The sequence below is a fragment of the Mixophyes fleayi genome, chromosome 9 (genome assembly GCF_038048845.1).
Source record: "Mixophyes fleayi isolate aMixFle1 chromosome 9, aMixFle1.hap1, whole genome shotgun sequence".
NCBI lineage: Eukaryota > Metazoa > Chordata > Amphibia > Anura > Limnodynastidae > Mixophyes > Mixophyes fleayi.
Genome location: NC_134410.1, coordinates 29795374 through 29817373, shown reverse-complemented (window position 1 = coordinate 29817373; position 22000 = coordinate 29795374). Strand labels below are relative to the sequence as shown.

Below are 22000 nucleotides of genomic sequence, written 5' to 3'. Positions count from 1 at the left end.
CACTATGTCCTATTGGTTTGCTGTCAAAGTCCTAGCCAATAACAAGAGCAAAGTTATTTATCAGAACGAGGCCTGACACGCAGCCATTCACAGCGGCTCAGTCTGGTGACGTTCAATGCTGGTTACTAGGGGCAACGCTAGTACGTTCTTCTATTGGTTAAAGGTCTGCGAGTTTCACCAATCAGATGGAGGCGGCTGTTCTCTCCTGATTCTCAGGCCATTGCTGGGGATGTTATCTGAGGAGTGCAGGGTTATCTGCTGCTAACTGCTGGGGGACGGAGGCTGAGTATCACCCGGGAGAGAGACAGCAGGTAACAACCAGCTACACTGCTGTTACTTCAGCATATGCACCAACCTCAATGTAATACCTGCTAATAGGCCCTCTCTGTCATTCACCTGTCAGTGTATGGGTTATTGGGGGCTAAGTGCAAAATGGAGCAGTGCAGGAATCAGAAGACTACATTTCAAAGTGTATGTATGTATGTATGTATGTATGTATGTGTGTGTATGTATATATATATATATATATACACACACACACACACACACACACACACACACACACACACACACACACACACACACCCGTAACTTAGAATTCTAGCGCCTGGGGCGAGAAAGACAAATGCTGCCCCTCTAGCCCTCAATTTTAACCAAATGAAGCTAAAATATTCATAAACTGTGCCCCCCTTCAGCCTTGCGCCCTGGGCGGTCGTCCCTATTGCACAGCCCTAGTTATGGCCATATATATATATATATATATATATATATATATATATATATATATATATATATGTATATATATATATATGTGGGTTTAGTTTAACTTGGGGTGATGTACCCTTGCTGTAATTTATCAGAATACTATAAGTCACTGAGGGATTCCATGGCATGAAGCTGCAGGCTGTGTGATTTTATACAAGTCACGGCAATATGAATTGCTTTTTAAAATCTGTAATAAATTGCTGTAGGGGGTGTATTGACCCTTATAATACACAAGTCTTCCTAATGAACACTGAAGTGATGCCATGAAAACCTACTGATTAAAAGCGATGAATAAGCCATTTCTATCATTCCCCAGCCTTTGTTTTCACCTGTGTATTTTATTTATGAACACTTATATTCGCTGACTGGTGTTGCAGAGCACTGTGGTTCCATACAAATTAATGACAATAATAATAATAATGCCACCTATGTAAAAGATGTTTGTAAAGTTTCACCACCCACACATTCCCCAACATGGAGCTCATGGGGATCTGCTGGTTCTGTAATGCAAATCTCTTCTGTCTGCCATTTACAATGACTGCAAAGGTGAGATGAGTGGGAGGGCCAATCAAAAGCTGCAATCGTATCCATTCCTCTTTGTCTGCCGTCAGTGGTGTAAGATGACCAGAGCAACCATGGGAAATAGTTGTTGCCCAGATCAACCTTGGTGAAAAGAAAGAAAAATTGCATGTTAATAGAAATTATTCTTGTAAAATATAAGATACTTGGAGATATATTATGTTGTAATAATTTTAGCCTATTTCATAATCACTGTGAATGTATTAGATCACTATGAAAATATAAAAAAAATTTTTTTACTTTTACTCTTTCATGGAAACAAATATGTATGTATTTGACACTCCTGTATTGTACAGCGTTACATATTATTTTGGAGCTTGATAAACTAAGCAAAATAATAATAATACAATGAAGATTCACAAATTATAGGAAGAATGTAGTTTTAGTGGGTACTTTTTGAATCATTCCTATAGATCTTAATGAATGCACTTTTTCCCAACCAGGCTGACTCCTGAATTCTTTATTGGTTTGTCCAGCCAACAGTTTTCCGATGTTTATAGTCTTGTTTCTCTTGTCATATGGACTAATATGCAGCAAACTACAAATGACTTCTATGACTGTACTAAACATAGGTTGCATGGCTTTCTCCATAGATAACAAAGAATCCTGTTTTGCCAGTCACAAAGTATGCTTGGCTATGTAGTCAAAGTTGATATAGTTTCTTATAAATAACTATGTAATCTGGAGTAGATAATCTTTCTGCCATGCATAAATACAATCTCTCTTTGTACATAGCTATGATTCTTATCTGTATCTCTTTTATTTATTTTTTATTTTTTTCAGGAGATAGTTTGGGAACTTACTGAAATGGCTACACGAATACGACCTGTAAGTATTGTGACATATGTTAGTTTATCATTTACAACTTCCTGAGCTGTATACCCTGTTTTATGCTGGATTAATTTGCTTTCTGAATTAATGGCTTTGTTTGTGTGTTGAAATATATCCAATAATGCCATAAGTCTGTTTGCAGTCTGGGAACAAATATACAAAACACTGTCTACATGAAAGAACCAGACTGAACAAGATGAATAAATCTGATTGTGCAGAATTCAGTTAGGATGACACATGTATCCTCATAACTTTGTGCCTAGTGAATTTCTTCCAGCAAGAACTTATCTTGTGGCTTAAAAAATACTTCTATTTTGAAAACAAACGTCCTACCTTTTCTGTCTAATGGATGTCAAGACATCTGGTATTGATTGTAGAATATAACTAATGAATGAAATGCACACCTGTATCTGAGTAGTCGCGTTTTTATTATGTGTACATTCATTTTGTTTTGTCGTTTATAATCCAGGCCAGCAAGAAATGCACAGTTATTGGGGGCTCTGGATTTCTTGGACAGCACATGGTGGAGCGCTTGTTAGATAAAGGATACTCTGTTAATGTGTTTGATATGCGGCAGGGGTTTGAGAATGAGCGCGTGCACTTTTTCATTGGTGATCTCTGTAGCAAAAAGGTAAAAAGCCAAAACTTTCTCACCATCCGTTAAATGTTTTGTTTTGTTTTTTTATTGTGTATTGTGACACCATCACCACCTGTTTGTGAAACCTTTTCTAATCATTTAACAAAAAATGCTGCTCTCAAAGGGAACAATGTTATGCTGCTTTAAAGGGGTTCTCCACTCAAATTAATAATTCTATGTCCCGCACACAGGATTTTATAAGTGTCTAATTGTAAAGGCTGATTGGGCTGGGCAGGTCACATGATACCTACTGCATCATGTGTTTAGATTCTTTTGTAAAGGTAGAACCATGTAATTTTGAAACCCAGGTGGGGAAAAGTAAATGTATTCGATCTAGTTGTTTTCTGGCCAAAAATGAGGAGGGTGACACCCTGGATTCAGATCTGGTGGTGCTTGATGAGATGAACATGCTTGCAGGTAGTTGTATGAATTATACACCTATAATGTGTAGTTAGACGCCAGTGTTGGACTGGCCCACCAGGGTACCCCACTTCCTGAGGGTCCCTCACCTACCCTAGGTGAGCAGGGAAGAGACTGTGTACTGCTCCCTGCACCCTGAATACTAACCGCGACGGCGCGCCAGTGTGGTTTAATAGGTCACGTGTGTCAGTGGAGCAGGGGTAGAGAGAAGAAATGAAGCTGATGGGTAAGTAAGCTAACTCCGCTATTAGAGGGACACTAAGGGTGGGGGATGGCAGTGTAGTGATAACTGGAAATAGCATGTTAAACAGTCCCCATATAGTACAGATCCGTCAACTCCACAGGCTGTCTCCACTCCCTCTTACCCTCCCTTCAGTAATCTGCAATCAGATGGACATCCTAACGGTTATCTCCACGGAACAGTATCTAAAGCAGTCTGTGTATAGTGTCTGAGACAGCCTTAGGTCGTATACAACACAAGCAATCTGTCCCTCTAAGCCTGTGGCCACACTCTCCCTCTCTCAATATCTCTCTCCACTGTACCGGGCTCGGGATGATAGCCAGCGATGCTTGGTCATGCTGACTCTGGTAGTATGGCATGAAAACCCCCCTGTAGAAATCCTGCATTTGTCACCAGCCTTCCTCCAACTCGCCATGTGTCCCATGCAATGGACGGAAATAAGAATCACTGCCCCAGTCACCTGAGTGATGATTCTTGCTTCTGACACTGTGACAGAAGGGTAAGAATCACTTAAGTAAGGTGACTGGGGCAGTTATCTTACTTTCCTTCCACCCATCTGGTGACTGACCATACACCATCAGGCTTTGCAATGGTGCACACACTATTTTATCATTGCATTCTCCCGGTGGGTCCTTCATGCCCCAGTCCGACACTGCTGGGCGCTATATCAAGAAGCAACAAATGTGATCACTTGGCACAGGTCCCGACGAAAAATAGCACATACAGTCACTTCTTTATGATATAAAGGTGGCCGTCTTCTGCAGAGATCACTTGATGCCAGCAAGAGTAAAAGCTGTAGATAAGTAATGTGCAAAGATAGCGCCCTAATAGTGCAGTATGTTAACAGTTTGCCTCTATATTCACAAAGTCAGTTAATTGTTTGCCAGGTTTTTCTTGGGGTCTTTTGCTCCAGAGATTCCTGGTATTTTCTTATGACATTGGCAGCACCTCAAAAAGATGCGGTTGGATAGAAAGTGGAAAAAAAGTGTAACGGTAAAATAGTATAGTAAAATGAATACATTTTTAATAAACTTTTAAGATTGCAAATGCATAAAGCCAGACGGTAAATCTGAACTGGAATCCTAAATATGGAGAATATAAGAGACCAGCAGGAATTGGGTTAAAAGTTCCTCCGAGGAAGTCCATCGATAGATGAAACGGTCATTATTGAATAAAGACTGTCCGTCCTGAGACTGCACATTTAAGATTCCAGTGAAGCATTACCTTGGTTTTATATATGCGCAATTTTAAAAATGTATTACAATGGATAAATTTGACTACACAATATTACTATTACGTTCTTTTCCTGTTCTACTTGACTGCACCTTTCTGAGCTGCTGCCTATGAGATGAGCTCTTACCGGGACTCTAAGGACTGAAAGACCCTAGGATAAGCCTGGTACACCGTTTACTTATTGAAAACAGGGGGAAATTGTTAGCATATTGCACTATTAGGACCCCCTCTCTGCATATTACCTATCTGCAGTTGTAGAATTCAGCTGTGCCCAATGCAAACTATATAAGTTGGCTCCAAGTGCACTGTAAAAAAAAATAAGCCTAAGGTAAATAGAGAAAGGTCAGAATAATAAAAGTACAATGTAATAGTGTATTACAACTTCATAAAAGTCTATGAAATTGCATGCCTCAAAAATCAAAGTAAGTATACATTGCACTGCAAGCAGGCAGATTATATGGCCAATTACAGACCCTGACTTGGTGAGCTGCTCACAGACTGGTTACATTACTGGTAACCAAATAGCAGGTTTCTGTTAATGCTATAGGCTTAACATCAATCTGCAGTGCCTTAAGCTGGGTACACACTACACGGTTTTTGTCCAATAATCGGCTCAATCAGCCGACATACGACCGCTCATTCAAAAGTCGGGTCAGTGTGTGCAGTGACACGATGGTCGAAAGTCTGCCCAAATAGACGATTGTCGCCTCATTTGGTTGGTCGTACCGTTTAATATTTTCGTTCCAATCTCGTTTCCGCTGTGTAGTGTGTATAAACTTCCGTCCGATCCACAACAGTGAGTACGCAATTACAGTCATTGCTCACAACAACATGGCTGTAAAAAGTCACTAAAGGGACGTCCGCTCTTCCCTTTATCGTCCAAAACAAGGCTAGTGTGTATGCAGTCCATGGACCGAGCGATCGGAACATCGATCGCATGTAAAATCGATCGGCATAAAAAGTTGGTGGAAAATTCTGTAGTGTGTACCTAGCTTTAGTTAATGGTATGCAGGAACCTGAGGACTGTGTTAGTCTATTTATTGCATATTGTTGTGTGAGTCTATTACTGTTATCAGGTCCACTTACTCAGGGCATTGTGTTGTTCATGCCTAGCTTATGTTGGTCTATTCTTTATTCAGTTCTGTGTATTGTTCCCTAAAGTAAAAATATTATATATGGGCTTTCAAAGATTGTGTCATTATCAAAAGTTTTGCCCATGACTGTACTAATATTATTTTTTACAAAGTCTGCTGCCTCCTTTTTTATGATGGCAATTTGCATATACTCCAAGATAGTGAGCTCCTCCCATCCCATAGCCTGGATTACCTGATGGGAAAATTTGAATGTCCAACACAGTGGCCCAAAGAGTACCTGTATCTCATCCATGGGGGAGGTGCCGCATAGAGCCAGGTAATCCCACCATTTCCTGGTCAGACTCTAGGAAGGAGAGGCTATATTTCATATATAGTAAGCTTGTTTAAACACACGTTCATATAGTATTTACACTACATCTCTCTCCGCTCTCTCTCTCTCTCTCTTAAACTAAAATCTAAGATTGTTAGTGAGAGATGTATCTTGTTACCAACATTTCTCCATCTTTACAATCCTAGGATTTATTGCCGGCACTGCAGGGTGTGAATGTCGTCTTCCACTGTGCATCGCCAGCCCCTTCCAGTGACAACAAGGAGCTGTTCTATAGAGTCAACTATACCGGTACAAGGACAGTACTGCAAGCCTGCAAGGAAGCTGGTGTTCAGGTGACTGAAGTTATATATGAACATTGCACAGCATTATTGCATGTTTGAAAACCTTACTATGCACTGTTCAGATTCCTGTTTTATATTTTATTATTTTGCACAAACGTATAAGTTATACATACCATGATAGCAATAAAAACATACAAAAAATAAGAATAAGGTTAGAGGGGCCCAGCTTACTAGAGTTTACTATCTGAAGGAATACACCATAAAGCTGGTCAGACACTGGGATATATTTTCAGTGGTATAAGTGGGATATATTCAGTGGTATTAGGCACTTGGTCCAATATCACAGCTCGAAAACAAGTCTGATATAAATCCAAAATCAATAGGATCATTATTATTATTTCTATGGTGCCACAGAACGCACCAGTACATAGGGAGCATAGATAAAATGTAGGGGTCTTACAAGTAAACGCAAAATGCAGATCATTCAAGAAGCATAAATGCAATAATACAGAGAAATTAAGTAAAATACATAATGCTTAATAGGCAAAATACTGAACAAATGTAAAGATTAGTACAGAAAATTCAAGAAGCATAATACAAGGACGCACTGTTGTACGAGCAGACAAGAAGACGGAAGATCTTATGAGAGCTTACAAGCTAATGGTGAGAGAGGCGGAGGCGAGGGAACGTGGAAGAGTCCTTGTAGTTTGCCAGCTAACTTGCGAGCGCAGGGCCCACGCCGATTCTATTCTTTTAACAGTAAATGTTAGGTAGCCGGTTAATTGCTGTATTGGCTGAACTATAAGAATAGATGAGGGACGCTGTGTAGGTGAGGAGAATTTTTATGGTGCGTTTGACAGTGGCCTTACCAACTTAGTGTAATTAATCTTCAACCTGCTCCTCTGTGAGTAATCTGTAAATATCTGGATTTTCCAATCAGCAGGAGAGGAATGTGCTGATCTTGTGGAAGACAGGCAGTGACCTGAACACTGGTGTCATTATGTTAGTGGGGACAGGACTGCACGTGACAGGGGCAGTTTCAGGTTGTGAGAAGGGAAACTGAGAGGTCGGCTATTAGCCACATACTGAGAGTTGGAGCAGCAGGGCCCCCAATGGGACAGTAGTCATGTGAGGCTCCTGCTGCCAGGTGCCAGCTCTCTCCAGATATTTCTTCTTTACCACAATCAGTCTGCTGCAGATGGACCCAACGAGTACTGTGTATTGTTTCTAAATAATATTGTTATGGTCATTGATTTGTTTTTTTCCCAGCATACAGAAATGGACATACAAATGCACATGTGATAGGATAGGCAAGTCCCTGCTCATGAGAAAGCTTACAATTCGTTGGAAAAGGCAGAGCTGAGCAAGAGGAGCGAGTATGGCTCAGAGTTGATATTGGGATAGTTGTGAGGGGGCACTGGTGTGGTAGGGCAGGCTCTAATAAAGGTGGGTTTTGAAGGATAGCAACACCACCATCCAAAAAGAAGAATGTTTAGAAGGGAGATTCAGTTAGATGCGAGGTGTCTCCGGAATGTCCACGAGACCACTCACGACGGAGATGTGACGAAAATGAGCGGAGATTCCTACCATAACTGCTGGCGATGTCGATGCACCACATCGCCCAGCAGTTTAATCTCCCTCTTAGGGGCATATTCAATTGTGCCGTTTCCGCGGCGCGTAAAAACTTACCGTTATTACGGTAATAGTTAGATGGATTTCAGCTCACAGCTCCCTGAGCCGCGAGCTGAAATCCAGCTAACTATTACCATAATAACGGTAATAGTGCGTGGACCGCGGGATTTTCCGCCGTCAATTAATATGCCCCTTAGTGCGCTATGGAAATAAATATTTACCAAATCAGGAGATGCTTACAATAATTTCAAACGTTTATTGTAATGGTAAGATACATGTAGTGACTAAACAAATGCACTGTGTAGTCCACCGAAGATCAACCAGAGTGTTGTAGATAATAGCCGCAGAATGCTGAATTGCCAGGTGATGACCTCTAATACTAGTACAAATCTCTTCGTCTTCTCGAGGAAGCCGTTCAGTTGTTTGCGATGTGCCGCCGGTCATCACTGCGATGTCTGTTTGAGCACATTTCTATGCAGTACCCCAGCATCACAGATTTTCCTGTACATCTCCGTGACACACACAGAATATTAAATTAGCCCACCTGGCCGCTGGTGCCCTTCTGGTTGCCTGTTGCACACCACTGCTTTCCTCGGAGTTGCCCCTAAGTTGTGGCCTTTTTAAAACTGGGGCGTACCTATATTTTTTTATTTTTTTTTCTAGCAGGTGTGGGTTGCAGCACAATATATACATGTATCTGTCGACAGAGACCGGGCAGAGGATGCTGCCCTGCCACTCGGATTGGCTTCTGCGGGTTTGGCGGCATTAGAGCCGCCAGCTCAAAACATTGGGAAAATAAACAAAAAATAATGTAAAAAAAAGTAAGAAAGCTTTGGGTTTCCACCTCCAAACGATATTAACTGTTGTGCTACAACCAGGGCTGTTGGCACTATAGCAGAGAGGTCCCCCTGCCATAATTACAAACCAACACCAGACTGGTCAGCAAGGGGCTGGATCGCCAAGGAAAAAAAGTCTGGTAAGCTTTTAATCCAATAGGCTTGTGTCCACCATAAACCCAATACATTCCAGGTCCTGTAGCTGTCCAAAAACAATTGCATCCTGGAGTTGTCCATAAATATTAACCCACAAAAAAAATATTCCACTGATGAAGGGAAAAAAAAATCTTCTTTTCTTGAAGCTTGAAGAACCCCAAACAATCCACTGGAGCCTGTTTTTCAAAAAAAGAAACCATCAGACGATGCAGGAACACACGCCACATAATGAAATATGAAAGATGCGAGGTCTCTTATGTTCTTTTTTTCTTTTCTTCACTCTTGATCTGATGTTGTCCATTGCTGGGCCAAATGCGCTCCAGATAATCCTAAAGATAATGAATTACAGGATGGGGGTTTTGTGACTCTGCTCCGTTATCTCACACAGTGTAGACTTTGTCATATTTGCTTTGTCGTTCTGCTGTACAATACAGAACAGCACAAAGGGCGAGTGGTACACCGTAAACAGTTGCAAGGCAGAATGGAGGTGGCCTTCATGGACCGGACACATCTCTCCGGTCTCTAGTTGTGCAATTGTATGTATAAAAGTTCCACTTCTTTTTTAGGTTCAAAATAAGCACTGAATATAACCCTGCTACATGTTACAACATGGAACATACAACCAAATCGCAGATTATAAACCGCTGCACAACTCCATACAGACTTCATATAAATGTCACAAAGTCATTAAAAAGGACATACATTTAAACATGCAAAATACTGCACCTCATTTAGTAAAATGTTAATTATACTTTTAACTTCTAAACTGCTTTAATTTTACAGCATTATAATGCAGGATAAACAGTATTTACTTCTTATTTCCGCTGTTGCCTGTCATAGCAGAATGTGCTGCCTTAGATTGATACATACTGTTTTGCAACAGTATGCTTGTATTTTAAGGATGATATTTTGATTAATGCATCAAATAAGATAGGTGGACAGGGCTGTTCTCTATTTTAGATCACACCCAGTGTTCTAGTACTAAAGTGTCTGTCATGTTGTGTAATCACTGCTATAATGCTGGATGGATTGCAGAGAACACCCCCTGTCTCTACCAACTAGTTCTACATCTGGATACTTACACATTTTACTATAGACCTGCATAATAACTGTTACATTTGCACTACATTAAGGGGCATATTCAATTGTTGAATTTCCCCGCGGCGTTAAAAGTATTACCGTTATTACAGTAATACTAAGCCGGATTTCAGCCGGCAGCTCCCTGAGCCGCGAGCTGAAATCCACCGTGAAAAGTACCGTAATAACGGTATTTACACGCACTATTACCGTAATGACAGTAATAGTGCGCGCGCCGCGTTACTTTCGCCAGTAACGACAACAATTGAATATGCCCCCAAGTGTGACTAGCATCTAAGTATTGTTATTAAACAATTATAAACATAATATTTTACTCTAAATGTGCTTTGTCTTGCTTGCCATTAAATCTAGATTATACACTATTAAAATTGTCCCAAGCAGGGCTGGTGTCAGTACGACGAACCTTTGACTTCTCTGTTTTACCCCTGACCGACTCCGGCTCCTTCATAAATGGCAAATGTGTATTCTTTTGTAATGTCAAATTTATTGATGTAGAATGGTAACACCAGATGTTTTCGCGCTCACTGTAAGTCATCAGGCTACCTGGAATCGAACACAAAATATATTTTATTAAGGTTAATGAGCAAGAAAACAAAGCTATATTCCTATGAAAGTAAATATGCAACAACCTATGCATTTAATATAGAAAGAAATTCTTTTAACAGAAACATAGGATATACATTTAGAGCTAAAGAATATATAAAATGTAAGAACGGGATCATAATAAGCTGCTTACAAATGTTTTATACAGTCGTGGATAAATTTGTTTGGACCCTTCCAAGAAAAAGAAGAGCCCACATTTTTCTCTGAAATAACTTGAAAATGATAAGTTATTTCCATCCATCATTGTTTATTCCATATTTAATAGAAATCAGACTTTTGCTTTTGAATTTTGTGTCCACAAAATACTTTAAATAATAAAACAAATGAAAATGGCATGGACTAAAATTATGGGACCCTTAACCTAATATATTGTTCCACAACCTTTAGTAGCAGTCATTCTGTAGCTCTCAGTAAAACCTCTGCATATATATATATATATATATATATATATATATAGGCCCTGCAGGTCAGGGGGGCCCGTCGGAGGTAGCAAAAAAAAAAAAAGACAATCCTTTCCTTGCGGTCAGCTGGCGATCCGGCCCCCTCCCTGGTCTCCTCCTCCGTCGCGCTCCGCAATGGATGTCGGGTGGGAGTGATGACGTCACGTCCGACATGCACTGCGAGCGCCACACGGAGGAGGAGACCATGGAGGGAGCCGGATCGCCAGCTGACTGCAAGGTAAGTATTGTCTTTTTTTTTTTTTTTTTTTTTTTTTTTGCTGCCTCCGACAGGCCCCCCTGGGCTGCAGGGCCCCCGGGCACCTGTCCATTGTGCCCAATGGGAAATACGGCCCTGCTAGGTGTCTTCTCCAGACTGCATGTTTCAGCTCTTTCCATAGAGGATTCAGATCAGGGCTCACAGAAGGCCACTTCAGAATTGTCCAATGTTTTGTTCTTCTCCATTCTTGGGTGCGTTTAGCTGTGTGTTTTGGGTCATTATCCTGTTGGAGGACACATGACCTGCGACTCAGACTGAGCTTTCTGACACTGGGCAGCATGTTTCACTCCAGAATGCCTTGATAGTCTTGATTTAATTATGCCCTGCACAGATTAAGGGTACCAGGTGCCAGACGCAGCAAAACATAACGTTTCACAGTAGGTATGGTGGTCATTTCTTTGAAAGATTAATATTTTTTTGTGGCAATAGAGCTGGTATGACTTGCCAAAAAGCTTTAGTTTTTACTCATCTGTCCAAAGGACATTTTACCAGAAGCATTGTGGCTTGTCAATATGCATTGTAGCAAATTCCAGTCTGGCTTTTTTTTTTTTTTTTATAGTGGAGTCTTCCTGGGTCTTCTTCCATGGAGCCCACTCAAAAAGCATCAGATGGTGTGATCAGACACTGACGTACCTTGACCTTGGAGTTCAGTCTCTATCTCTTTGGTAGTTTTCCTTTGCTCTTTTTCTACTATTCTCACCATCCTTCTGTTTATTGTGTGGTCAGTTTTTTTTTTTTTTTCTCTTACGGCCACATCCAGGGTGGTTGGCTACAGTCCCGTTGACATTCAACTTCACAGGAACATCAAGCTGCTTGGAGATGGGCTTATAGTCTTTACCTTTTAACATGCTTATCTATAATTATATTTCTGATCACCTCGCGCAACTCTCTCCTTTGCTCTCAGCATTATATAAATTGGACTATTAGACCACAAAATATATTTACTTGAGCATAAAAACCTGAACAAAAAAATGCTGTGAGCTGAAAACTGACAATACTGCCCTCATGAAAAGAAAAACCTCCTCCATGGATGCTCTCAAATCTGATCTACTTATTCTAAGAGCAGAGAACAACCTCTCAACACTAACCTGGGTCAGTGGCAAACCACCAGGGCAAGATCTCTGACAATGTCTGTATACAAGTGAATGGTTTCTTTCAACATCAGCTATTTATATAACGCACTAATTCCGCAGCGCAGTACAGAGAATTCGCTCACTTCAGTCCCTGTCCCATTGGAGCTTACAGTCTAAATTCTCTAACACACACAGACTGAGGGTCAATTTAATAGCAGCCAATTAACCTACCAGTGTGTTTTTGGAGTGTAGAGGAACCAGGAACACCTGGAGGAAACCCACACAAACACGGGGGGACCATACAAATTTCACTGTTAGTTTTGATGACCGATCAAATTTTTTGATTTCTTTAGCTGCAAGTGAGAGATTTTGTTGAAAGGTATTGAGTTTGCCCTCTATGGGTTATGTTGAGGTGCCCATTTCTAAGCGGCGACACTTTGTATGCTCCTTGTGATCCAAATATTGGTCAAAATCAAATTCATCCTCCGTTGATGAGGGTGAAGACATGATGGTAGCACTAGCTCCTTCCTCCTCCTGACATTCCTGTAACCCGTTCACCCTAGCTGTTACCTCAGAGCATCTTTCCGTTTTGTCAGCTGTTTATCATCCAGCAGAATCCGGTGCATTGGGTCAAAATAAGAACCTTGTCCACTACAGTCCCCCCTCTCTCTCTCTCTCCCCTCTCTCTCTCTCCCCTCTCTCCCTCTTTTTTGGTTTTGTTTTTTCTTGACTTTCTCATCCTGCCATTTTGTATTTTTATTTTGTAGTTGGAGTTGGTACAATTTTTCCCTACTCCACCCTAAATTGCCTCTGACTCCACAGCCCTTGTCCCAAGCACCTACCCTTTTCAGTAAAAGGAATAGGCCACAGTAAAAAGGGGGAGGAGTTTGTTTCTGCTAACAGGGGTGGGGAGTACTCTATTGAAAGTTTCTATCCCATCTTCCCTTTTGCCATTCGTCCTGTAAACGAATACTAAAAAATGTGCGTTTTAATAATTGTTGTGTATAGGCTTATGTAATTGCTCTTTATTTTAATGAAAAGTTTCTTCTCAACGTTTTTTTTATTTAGTTCAGTAATATATGCAGTAAGTATTTCCATGGATGGGAGTTGTAATTCAGTTTCTCATTCATTGAATACCTGCCACCTAAGGGTGGAGGCAGCTGGGAGTTCACACCTGAAATGACATGTACAGGTGTGGGGGATGATTAAGGGTGGAAGTTAGAACAATATGTTGCAAGTCACTTCTGAATAAAGACCAGCTGCTTATTGTGATATTGGCAGATACTCCCAATAATCAACTCTGTCTACAATGAAACTGAAATATTATTCACTCTAACTAAACTTAAAACTTCACTAGTTTAGGTTCCGGTGGTAACGCTGTCCTTCCTGTTCATGAACACTGTTTTCTCGGTTGTTGCACTATATGGACACGCCTGCTGCTCCTGCACAAAGCAGTTGCACAAGAGCAGCTTCTAAAACAGCATTGTAGTAAGGCTTTTATTATAGAAGTGTTTTACCCTTTGTCTATCCTTGCTGCAGTCAGTACTCTTAACAGTGCCCTTTTGTCTTCTATGTCAAAGTGACCATGATACCATAGAGCAGAGGTGGGCAACCAGTTGTCATGGAGCTACATCTTTGGATTCTGTGCCAGGCACAGGTCTGGTAGTTCCACCACACTTCAAGAGCCAAGTGTTGTCTTGGACTGTCCTAGGAGAAGAAAACTCCCCACCTCTTGCTGAGCAATTTATTGTAGATCTCTTTGAAGACGAATTAAAAAGGCTAACCTTGTCTAGTCTCAAGATGTTAACAAGGAATCTACAACAAGTGGTTAGCATTGCTGCCTCACAGTGCATGGAGACTTTTGTTCAGTTTCATCTTATCTGTGTAGAGTCTGTATGTTCTACCCATGTTTGCGTGGGTTTCCTCCACTATTTCAAGGACATACATGGTAGGATAATTGACTTCCTACGAAATTCAGGGAATGAACTGAGCTAGTAAATATTCTCTTTACAGCACTACATAATATGTGGGTACTATATAAATAATTGTTAATATATAAATAATAAATTTAGTGTCTATGCATTTGATTGGACAGATGCCACATCCATTTAGTCATGTTGGTATTGCATGTTTTTCATTATCACAATTGTAGTTTAGTCCTAATACAATTTTATACGTTTGTTCAAAAACTTAATTAAAAGTAAAAGGAAAACTGATGTAGTAATAATCACACCTGTTTACACTTCTTTCTAGAAACTCGTGTTGACCAGCAGTGCCAGTGTTATCTTTGAAGGCAAAGACATTAAGAATGGATCTGAGGACCTTCCTTATGCTAAAAAACCCATTGACTACTATACAGAGACCAAGATCCTTCAAGAGAAGGTAAGTCTGTTCTTTAATTATATATTTAAAGGAAACCACCATCAATATATAATTGTAATGCATTGTACAATGTTAAATGCCATTAATTAACAGTTAACTGTGCAATCTCTTTTATTACTAAAACATAAATATTTGTGACTTGAGGTTTTCTTCTAATGCTTAACCCAGGGTTTCCCAAACCCAGTCCTCAGGGCTCCCCAACAGTGCAGGTTTTCCGGATCACATGTGACATAATTAGGACCACCTGTGGATCTGTTACAATGTGTCAGTCAGTAATGAATACACCTGTGCTCCGGCAAGGAGATATGGAAAACCTGCACTGTTGGGGAGCCCTGAGGACTGGGTTTGGGAAACCCTGGCTTAATCTCTTTAGCACGTTGCTTTCTGTAAAGAAGGTTTAGCCATTGACTGTCCTGGATGTCAGTAGGAGATGCAATGAAAGATCATAGCAAAATAATCTAGTGAGACTGTGCTCTTTTCCAATAAATATAACCACTATTACATTTCTCTCTCGTAGGAAGTTTTGGGAGCAAATGACCCAGCAAATAACTTTGTGACGGTAGCTATTAGGCCTCACGGCATATTTGGCCCACGAGACCCACAGCTTGTTCCCATAATGGTGGAGACAGCGAAAAGTGGCAAAATGAAGTTCATGATTGGGTAAGTGTATTTAGTTCCCAGCTTCAACTTATCTCATGGGGTCTTCACATTGTCTGTCTGTACCAGCAGTTGTCCTGGAGATTGGTGGCCGTGCTCAGGAGATGTGTTGTGTAAGCATATCGTACATAAGTGGTATCCAGCTTTTTAGGTTTTCGGGATCCGTATTACATTTATATTTAAATTGCTCTTCATTTAAACATACATTTTATTCACCATCCAACACCTATTTTTTAATGTAGCGTTTGTAGGGCTGGTAACAACCTCTGGGGTATATTTACTAAACTGCGGGTTTGAAAAAGTGGAGATGTTGCCTATAGCAACCAATCAGATTCTATCTGTCATTTTCTAGAGTGCTCTAAATAAATGACAGCTAGAATCTGATTGGTTGCTATAGGCAACATCTCCACTCTTTCAAACCCGCAGTTTAGTAAATCTAGCCCCCTGTCTTCTGAAGCTTTAAACTGCTTTCATATGTAATCCTCCTGTTAAGGCAAAGGGAGGCACATGTTGATTTGTAAAAAAAAAAAAAAAAAACACTACTTCTTCTAAGTTATCATTTTCTAGTACTTAAAACAATGTAGTAAAAACCTTTTAAATACACAAAAGTTATACTCTGTAGTCTTGAAGACAGTCCCATTCTTTTTTTCACTTGTGATTAATACCTTCATTAAGCTAAAATGAGCAATGTATGTTGGACTGTTACTTTATTTTTATTTTTTCACCTATTTTCTGGAGCATCTGCAATGCCATGAAGTGGGCAAACACCTTGAAATGTGTTTGGCAGACAGGTAGGCGATTCTGCGCACACAAAGGAGAATTGCAAGTCTTTTTTTTATGATTCGTAAATGGCCTTCCTTAATGTTTACATTTTATTTTTATAACATTTTTCACTCTTATTTGAAGGCATAATAAGGAGTAATTTCCTGAAAAATATACAGATGTGCTGCGCTTTTCATTTCAGCAGATGCGCCAGTGTACCTTTGACATCTGGACTGTCTTATATTCATCTGCTATATTTGTGGGGGGTTTTTAATTTGTTTTATTACATTGTAGGTTTGATCTTATAAATCCCCTTCAGCATATAAATTGAGCCTAGTTTGTGTAACCTCTGAGGAGGTGTAAAAATAAAGTGCTCTTTTTATTTTGTCAGGGTTTTTTTTTTTTTTTGTTTTGTTTTTTTAAATATCTCACAATCTCTTGTTTTTAGAGAGCAGTTCTGTATCCAGTGCCCTGATCAGCTCCTCCCACCACAGAGGGCTAAATTCTGCTCTCTTACTGTAGCCGCCATCCCGAGATACTAATCCATGTGCGTTCATGTACATATAGGTGCATTAATGCAATAATGGCACATGAAGTCATAGAATCTGCACTGCGGGTCTGTGGGGTTTCATCTCCGTAAATTTCCCATATAGTCCCTCTGTATGAACAAGTTGGGTGCGCCTCCCGCTTTGCCTGGTGCCTGTCATATTTTTGATATTCCAGACCATCTCTTGTCACTAGGGTACATCCCAAGATACTGTATTGTGAGTAGATTGGGACATTAGGATACATCTGGACAGTTTAGGCCATTTCCTGACCTGACCAAACCACAGCACTTTTGGATAGACCTTGTATGACATCAGTATGTGGTCATTATTGCAGTGTAATATGTCACTGCTGTATGAAGGTTCTTTATCCCAGTATGTGTGATGGTAATATAGTACTTTATAATGCTGTGACTCCACAGAACAAGAGTATAGCACAACCACTGGTGTGGAGAGACCTTCTTAGTGGTAGAGGTACTTGCAGTTCAGTCCCTAAGTAGTATTGTGTGGATTTTTCCCAATAGATAACTCTCATTCCTATGTATTAAAGAGGTGGTGACCATTAAATGACAATTGTTTTTTTCCACTTTTCTTTGTGTGTTGGCATAACCCCAATCTCGCTGTTCTCTAAGCTCTCACTGTTCCAGTCTGTGATTGTTTTTAGAAACATGGTTATAATAGATTGAGAACCCAAATATGGCACGTACTAGCCTGTTTCTTTTAGATATTCGACTTACTTGATGCTCTTCTGACTTATTACTCTGCATTTTGTAAATAAAAACAAGCATTTTTATTAACTATGTTTTATTTGATTTAGTATATTGTATAAAGGGAATCTGAGGATTGGCAATAGTGGCATTTTTATTTTTATTTTTGCAATTATTATTGTCATTTTGTTTTTAAAATGGAAAAAAAAAACAATAAAACCAAAGAAATGTTATGTGTTCAGGTAGCATATTTTTGTTTTAAATTGAATGGTCGTGGAATTAATATCCTTACATTTTATAGTAGGTGCATTATTGCCTTTATCTCGAAGGGGGTTTGATTAGGTGCAAGGTGCCGCGATGTGTCTCTGAAACAGTCCGCAAAGACACGTCGCAGTGGAGTTTATGCTCAAATCCCTGCTCCTTTCACCTCGCGTGCCATAGAGTTGCAAGGAGAAAATGAGAGGAGATTCTGTACCGTAGCAGCCTGACGCCGCGGCTAATTGAATTCCCCCCAAGAAATTGTATCTTTCATAATAAAAGAAAATCAGAATTTATTAGACCATAAACATGGACAATGATTAAAACAACTACCACAAATGAGCATTGCTGATGTGACCTCCAGTGTTTCCTGCTTGACAGAGATCATCTGGGTCTAGTGGACCCAGATCATTGCTCCTACAGGGCATCTAGCCACAGAGTCTCTTTCACTGTCATCGATCAAGGGTGGCTGCCCCAAACTTATGAGGCCATCACTGTAAACTCTACTTTGTATGGCACGTGCTCCCTCTGCTTTCTAAGCTTCGGTAATCCAGGAAGCACAAAGCTCACATATTAATAGTAGATGGGTGCCATACTTTCACTCAATAATTACACTAGGTTGCCAACTGCTATCACTATACTACTAGTAATATTTTATTTGATGTCATTTTATAACCCTTTATTTCTAGAAATGGGAAGAATTTGGTGGATTTCACATTTGTGGAAAATGTGGTACATGGCCATATTCTGGCAGCTGAATATCTGCACAAAGACTCTCCTCTGTCTGGAAAGGTATTGTACTACAGTGTTCACGTTTAGTTTTTGTTTTTTAAATATATACATACATCCATTGGGTGTAGCGGATCCAGGCATGCAGTCACTTTAAGAACATAAGATTTAATTATCCCTCATTGATCTTCTCCAATCTGGCTTCTGCCCCCTCCACTCCACAGAACCTGCCCTAACCAAAGTCACCATTGATCTTCTCTCAGCCAAATCCAGGGGCCATTTCTCTTATCCTCCTGGACCTCTCTGCGGACTTTGACACTGTGGATCACCCTCTCCTACTCCACACCCTTCACACCATTGACCTTCTACCTTGCCAATCCCTTCTTCTCTGTTTCTACCTCTGGTTCCTTCTCCCCATTCATCCTTCCCTTAGGAGTCCTACAGGGTTTCGTCCACGACCCTCTGCTTTTTTTTTCTCTGCACACCTCCGTGGATTAACTCATCAGTTCCTTCAGCCTCCAGTCCCACCTTTATGTAGATGATACTCAACTCTACCTCTCCTTTTCTGATCTTCCCTCTTCCCTCCTGTCTCGGGTGTCCAGTTGCCTCTCCACCATTTTCCTGGATGTCCTTACGCTTTCAAACTTAACATGGCCGAAACTGAACTCATTGTTCTCCTTCCATCAATAGTCTCCTCGCCTCCTGACCTCTCGATCACTGTTGACAAAACCACTATCTCCCCTGTTCCCCAACTCCGCTGCCTCAGTGTCATTCTCGACTCTCCTTTGCCCCTCGCGTTCAGTCTCTTGCCAAATCTTGTCGCACGACCCTTGACGCACAGGTTTCTCCTTTTGTGTGACATGTTGCGTTTTCTGTTTGAGAGGATGTTGTTTTTCCCTCTTTTATGTTTGTTTCTCCTTTTCTGTGGGGCTTGGTTAAACATAACCTGAGGCCTAACAGGAGAGCGGAATAGAGGAGGAGGCACTAGAGTCAAATCTTAAGTTCTTAAAGTGCCTGCACGCCTGGATCCCCTATACTATGCCTCAATGTTCCCGCTGTCCCCCAATGGAATAAGAAATGGAGTTTACATAAGTATGAAAATCCTATTTTTACTTTTTCCTCTAACACAAAATAGCACTGTTATGTTTTTTACAGTATATGTGAATTCTGCTAACTTCTCTTATCTCATTTAGGCATACCATATCACAAATGATGACCCTATCCCATTCTGGACATTCATTTCCCGCGTTCTGATTGGTCTGAATTACGAAGCACCTAAGTACAAGATTCCCTTTGTGTTGGCCTACTACCTTGCCGTTTTCTTGTCTATTTTGGTGATGATTCTGAGTCCACTTGTCAAAATTAAGCCAACTTTCACACCAATGAGAGTTGCGCTGGCTGGGACTTATCACTATTACAGCTGTGAGCGGGCCAAGAAGGACATGGGCTACAAGCCAGTAGTGAGCATGGATAAAGCTGTGGAGAAAACCGTTCAGAGTTACGCACATCTGAAAAAAGCCAGTTAGATTTTACTGAACACCTCACTATGGGAGACATTTATGAAAACTGTTCTACAGGTAGCCCATAGCAACCAATCAGATGGCTGCCTTCATTTTCTAAACATACTAGAAAAACGACAGGCTCTGATTGGGTGTTAAGGACAAGTTCTATAACCGATTTAAAACTGACCAGGACTACGTCACCTTTTAATCGGTGATAAAACAGTTTTCATAAATGTTTTGTCAGCGAGTGAAGATTTTGTAATTTACAACAAAACTTGAGGCATTTTTTTTCTCCCTGTAATTTTTAATTGTTGGGATCCACCTCAATGCTGCACTGTAAATGTTCATATTGAATGGAATATTCCTAAATAATGTAAAGGAAACTAATACTATTGAGCAACTGATTTAATAAGGTGGATTAATTGTGAAGTCATTTGTTCATTTTGTCATTTAGGCTAAACATTTTCTTTTCTTTCTTTTTTTTTTTTCTTTTTTACTGAATACTGAGTTATTTTCCTGCTATTCCTGGTGGTACTGAACTTATTGCCATGACACCAGCACAGGCCCAGACCATTGTACATTGCTATTGCTCCTATACCAACAAGAGGAATGGAGCTCGGTGTGAAATCTATTTTGTCTCTTCTAAAGACAGAATAATCATTCCCAAGTCAAATGCTATTTGTTTAACTACCTCATTTTTCTTCATGTGTAATTATGGAACTAATGTTCCTCTTATTCCTTATTGCATAAAACACAACTCAGAACATGGAACACAGCTAATGGGAACTATTTTTGTACAGATGAGTGCTTAATGGAAATGCAGGCAGGAGTCCATCCAAGATTCTAAGGTTTAAGATCTACCCTGCACCTCACTACAACAGTATGGGCTTCCTAAAATCCTTCCAACTTCAATGCTGAATCTCTACAGTAAATCCCAAATGTTGCATTTTGCACCTGTAATGTACCTAATGTGACCCAAATCCTAGAATGATGGATCTTGCTAAGTCAACTGATAAACACCATAATCATTAATGATTGTAGTGGCTAGATGACGTTTATCCAGAAAGATACATTATTTATAAAAAACAAAACAATCAGTAGATGTATTTATTTCATACTAAAGCCAAACAAGGAACCCGTTCTGTTTTAAGATGAGTCAACTTTGGGTTCTTTTCAATATGATTCTATGGGGTTTGGGTACCTTATATTGATGATGAAAATCCCGACATCGGATACTCCGACACGATGACACCGACCATCTAATCCCTGATAGAGTGCAAATAGTGACAGCTTGGAAAACAGACGTCAAACCGTTCAGACGAATCATTAGTTTTTACTTAAATGGACAGAAAAATAAGATACTCATTTTTGTGTATGTTTCCTCGTTAAAAGATTGCATTCAATGCAGTCATATTATTTCGAGCACCAGTATCTGTTGTTTAGAAGTGTCATTGTACATACAAAACAAGCTGTTCCAATTAGAAAATACACATTCGTAGAATTTCATATATTTGATATTGCTTGTCATTTCAGTAACTTTCTTAAAACGTATTTAGTGTGCATAGGGAAAATGCTTCTCCATAGAACAATGGTTATCTAAAATATCCAGTGCTTGCAAGTTTGTTAATTTGTTACTTACATGAGGAGAATTAATTTGTTTTATTTGTTGTCACAGTAGTTCCCAGTTGTAGCTTTCCATAATTATCCCATAGTACATGAATCCTGGAGCATCAATAAATGGTTTCCCCCCAGAACAATTTTTTTTATTTATAAGACATTTTTTTAAATTAAATCTACTTTTTCTGTTTACGATGACAATATCAAAGTATGTTAAACATGTAATTGTGACAAATACAACAAAATAAAATATTGTTGTAACACATTTGAGTATGTAGTCTCTGTATCAAATATATATCTATAATATAAATGTC

At 39.9% G+C, this 22000-nt stretch overlaps 1 protein-coding gene and 1 long non-coding RNA gene across 3 annotated transcripts in view; one reads left to right on the top strand and one right to left on the bottom strand.

Moving 5' to 3' along the window:
* Nucleotides 1-179: 179 nt before the first annotated feature.
* On the top strand, nucleotides 180-21949 carry NSDHL (NAD(P) dependent 3-beta-hydroxysteroid dehydrogenase NSDHL). The gene is made up of 8 exons (XM_075187187.1): nucleotides 180-311; nucleotides 2128-2172; nucleotides 2645-2806; nucleotides 6317-6463; nucleotides 14781-14909; nucleotides 15427-15569; nucleotides 18528-18630; nucleotides 19761-21949. Exons 2-8 carry the CDS (start codon nucleotides 2152-2154, stop codon nucleotides 20091-20093), a joined length of 1038 nt encoding a protein of 345 aa, XP_075043288.1. The 5' UTR covers nucleotides 180-311; nucleotides 2128-2151; the 3' UTR covers nucleotides 20094-21949.
* LOC142102363 (uncharacterized) overlaps nucleotides 1131-22000 on the bottom strand; it is a 107361-nt gene continuing 86491 nt past the window's right edge. The window contains exons 3-4 of one of the 2 annotated variants that reach the window (XR_012679253.1): nucleotides 10538-10677; nucleotides 1131-1428 (exon numbers count right to left, since the gene is read on the bottom strand). This is a non-coding gene — a long non-coding RNA (uncharacterized LOC142102363). The remainder of the gene's footprint in view (nucleotides 1429-10537; nucleotides 10678-22000) is intronic. The other variant, XR_012679255.1, reaches the window with a different exon arrangement.

Excerpts from the sequence above, each read along its gene's own strand:
- NSDHL (XM_075187187.1), top strand. The coding sequence starts at position 2,152 with ATGGCTACACGAATACGACCT. Across the intron at positions 6,464-14,780 it reads GCAAGGAAGCTGGTGTTCAG|AAACTCGTGTTGACCAGCAG; the intron begins GTGACTGAAGTT and ends ACTTCTTTCTAG. Across the intron at positions 15,570-18,527 it reads AAAATGAAGTTCATGATTGG|AAATGGGAAGAATTTGGTGG; the intron begins GTAAGTGTATTT and ends CTTTATTTCTAG.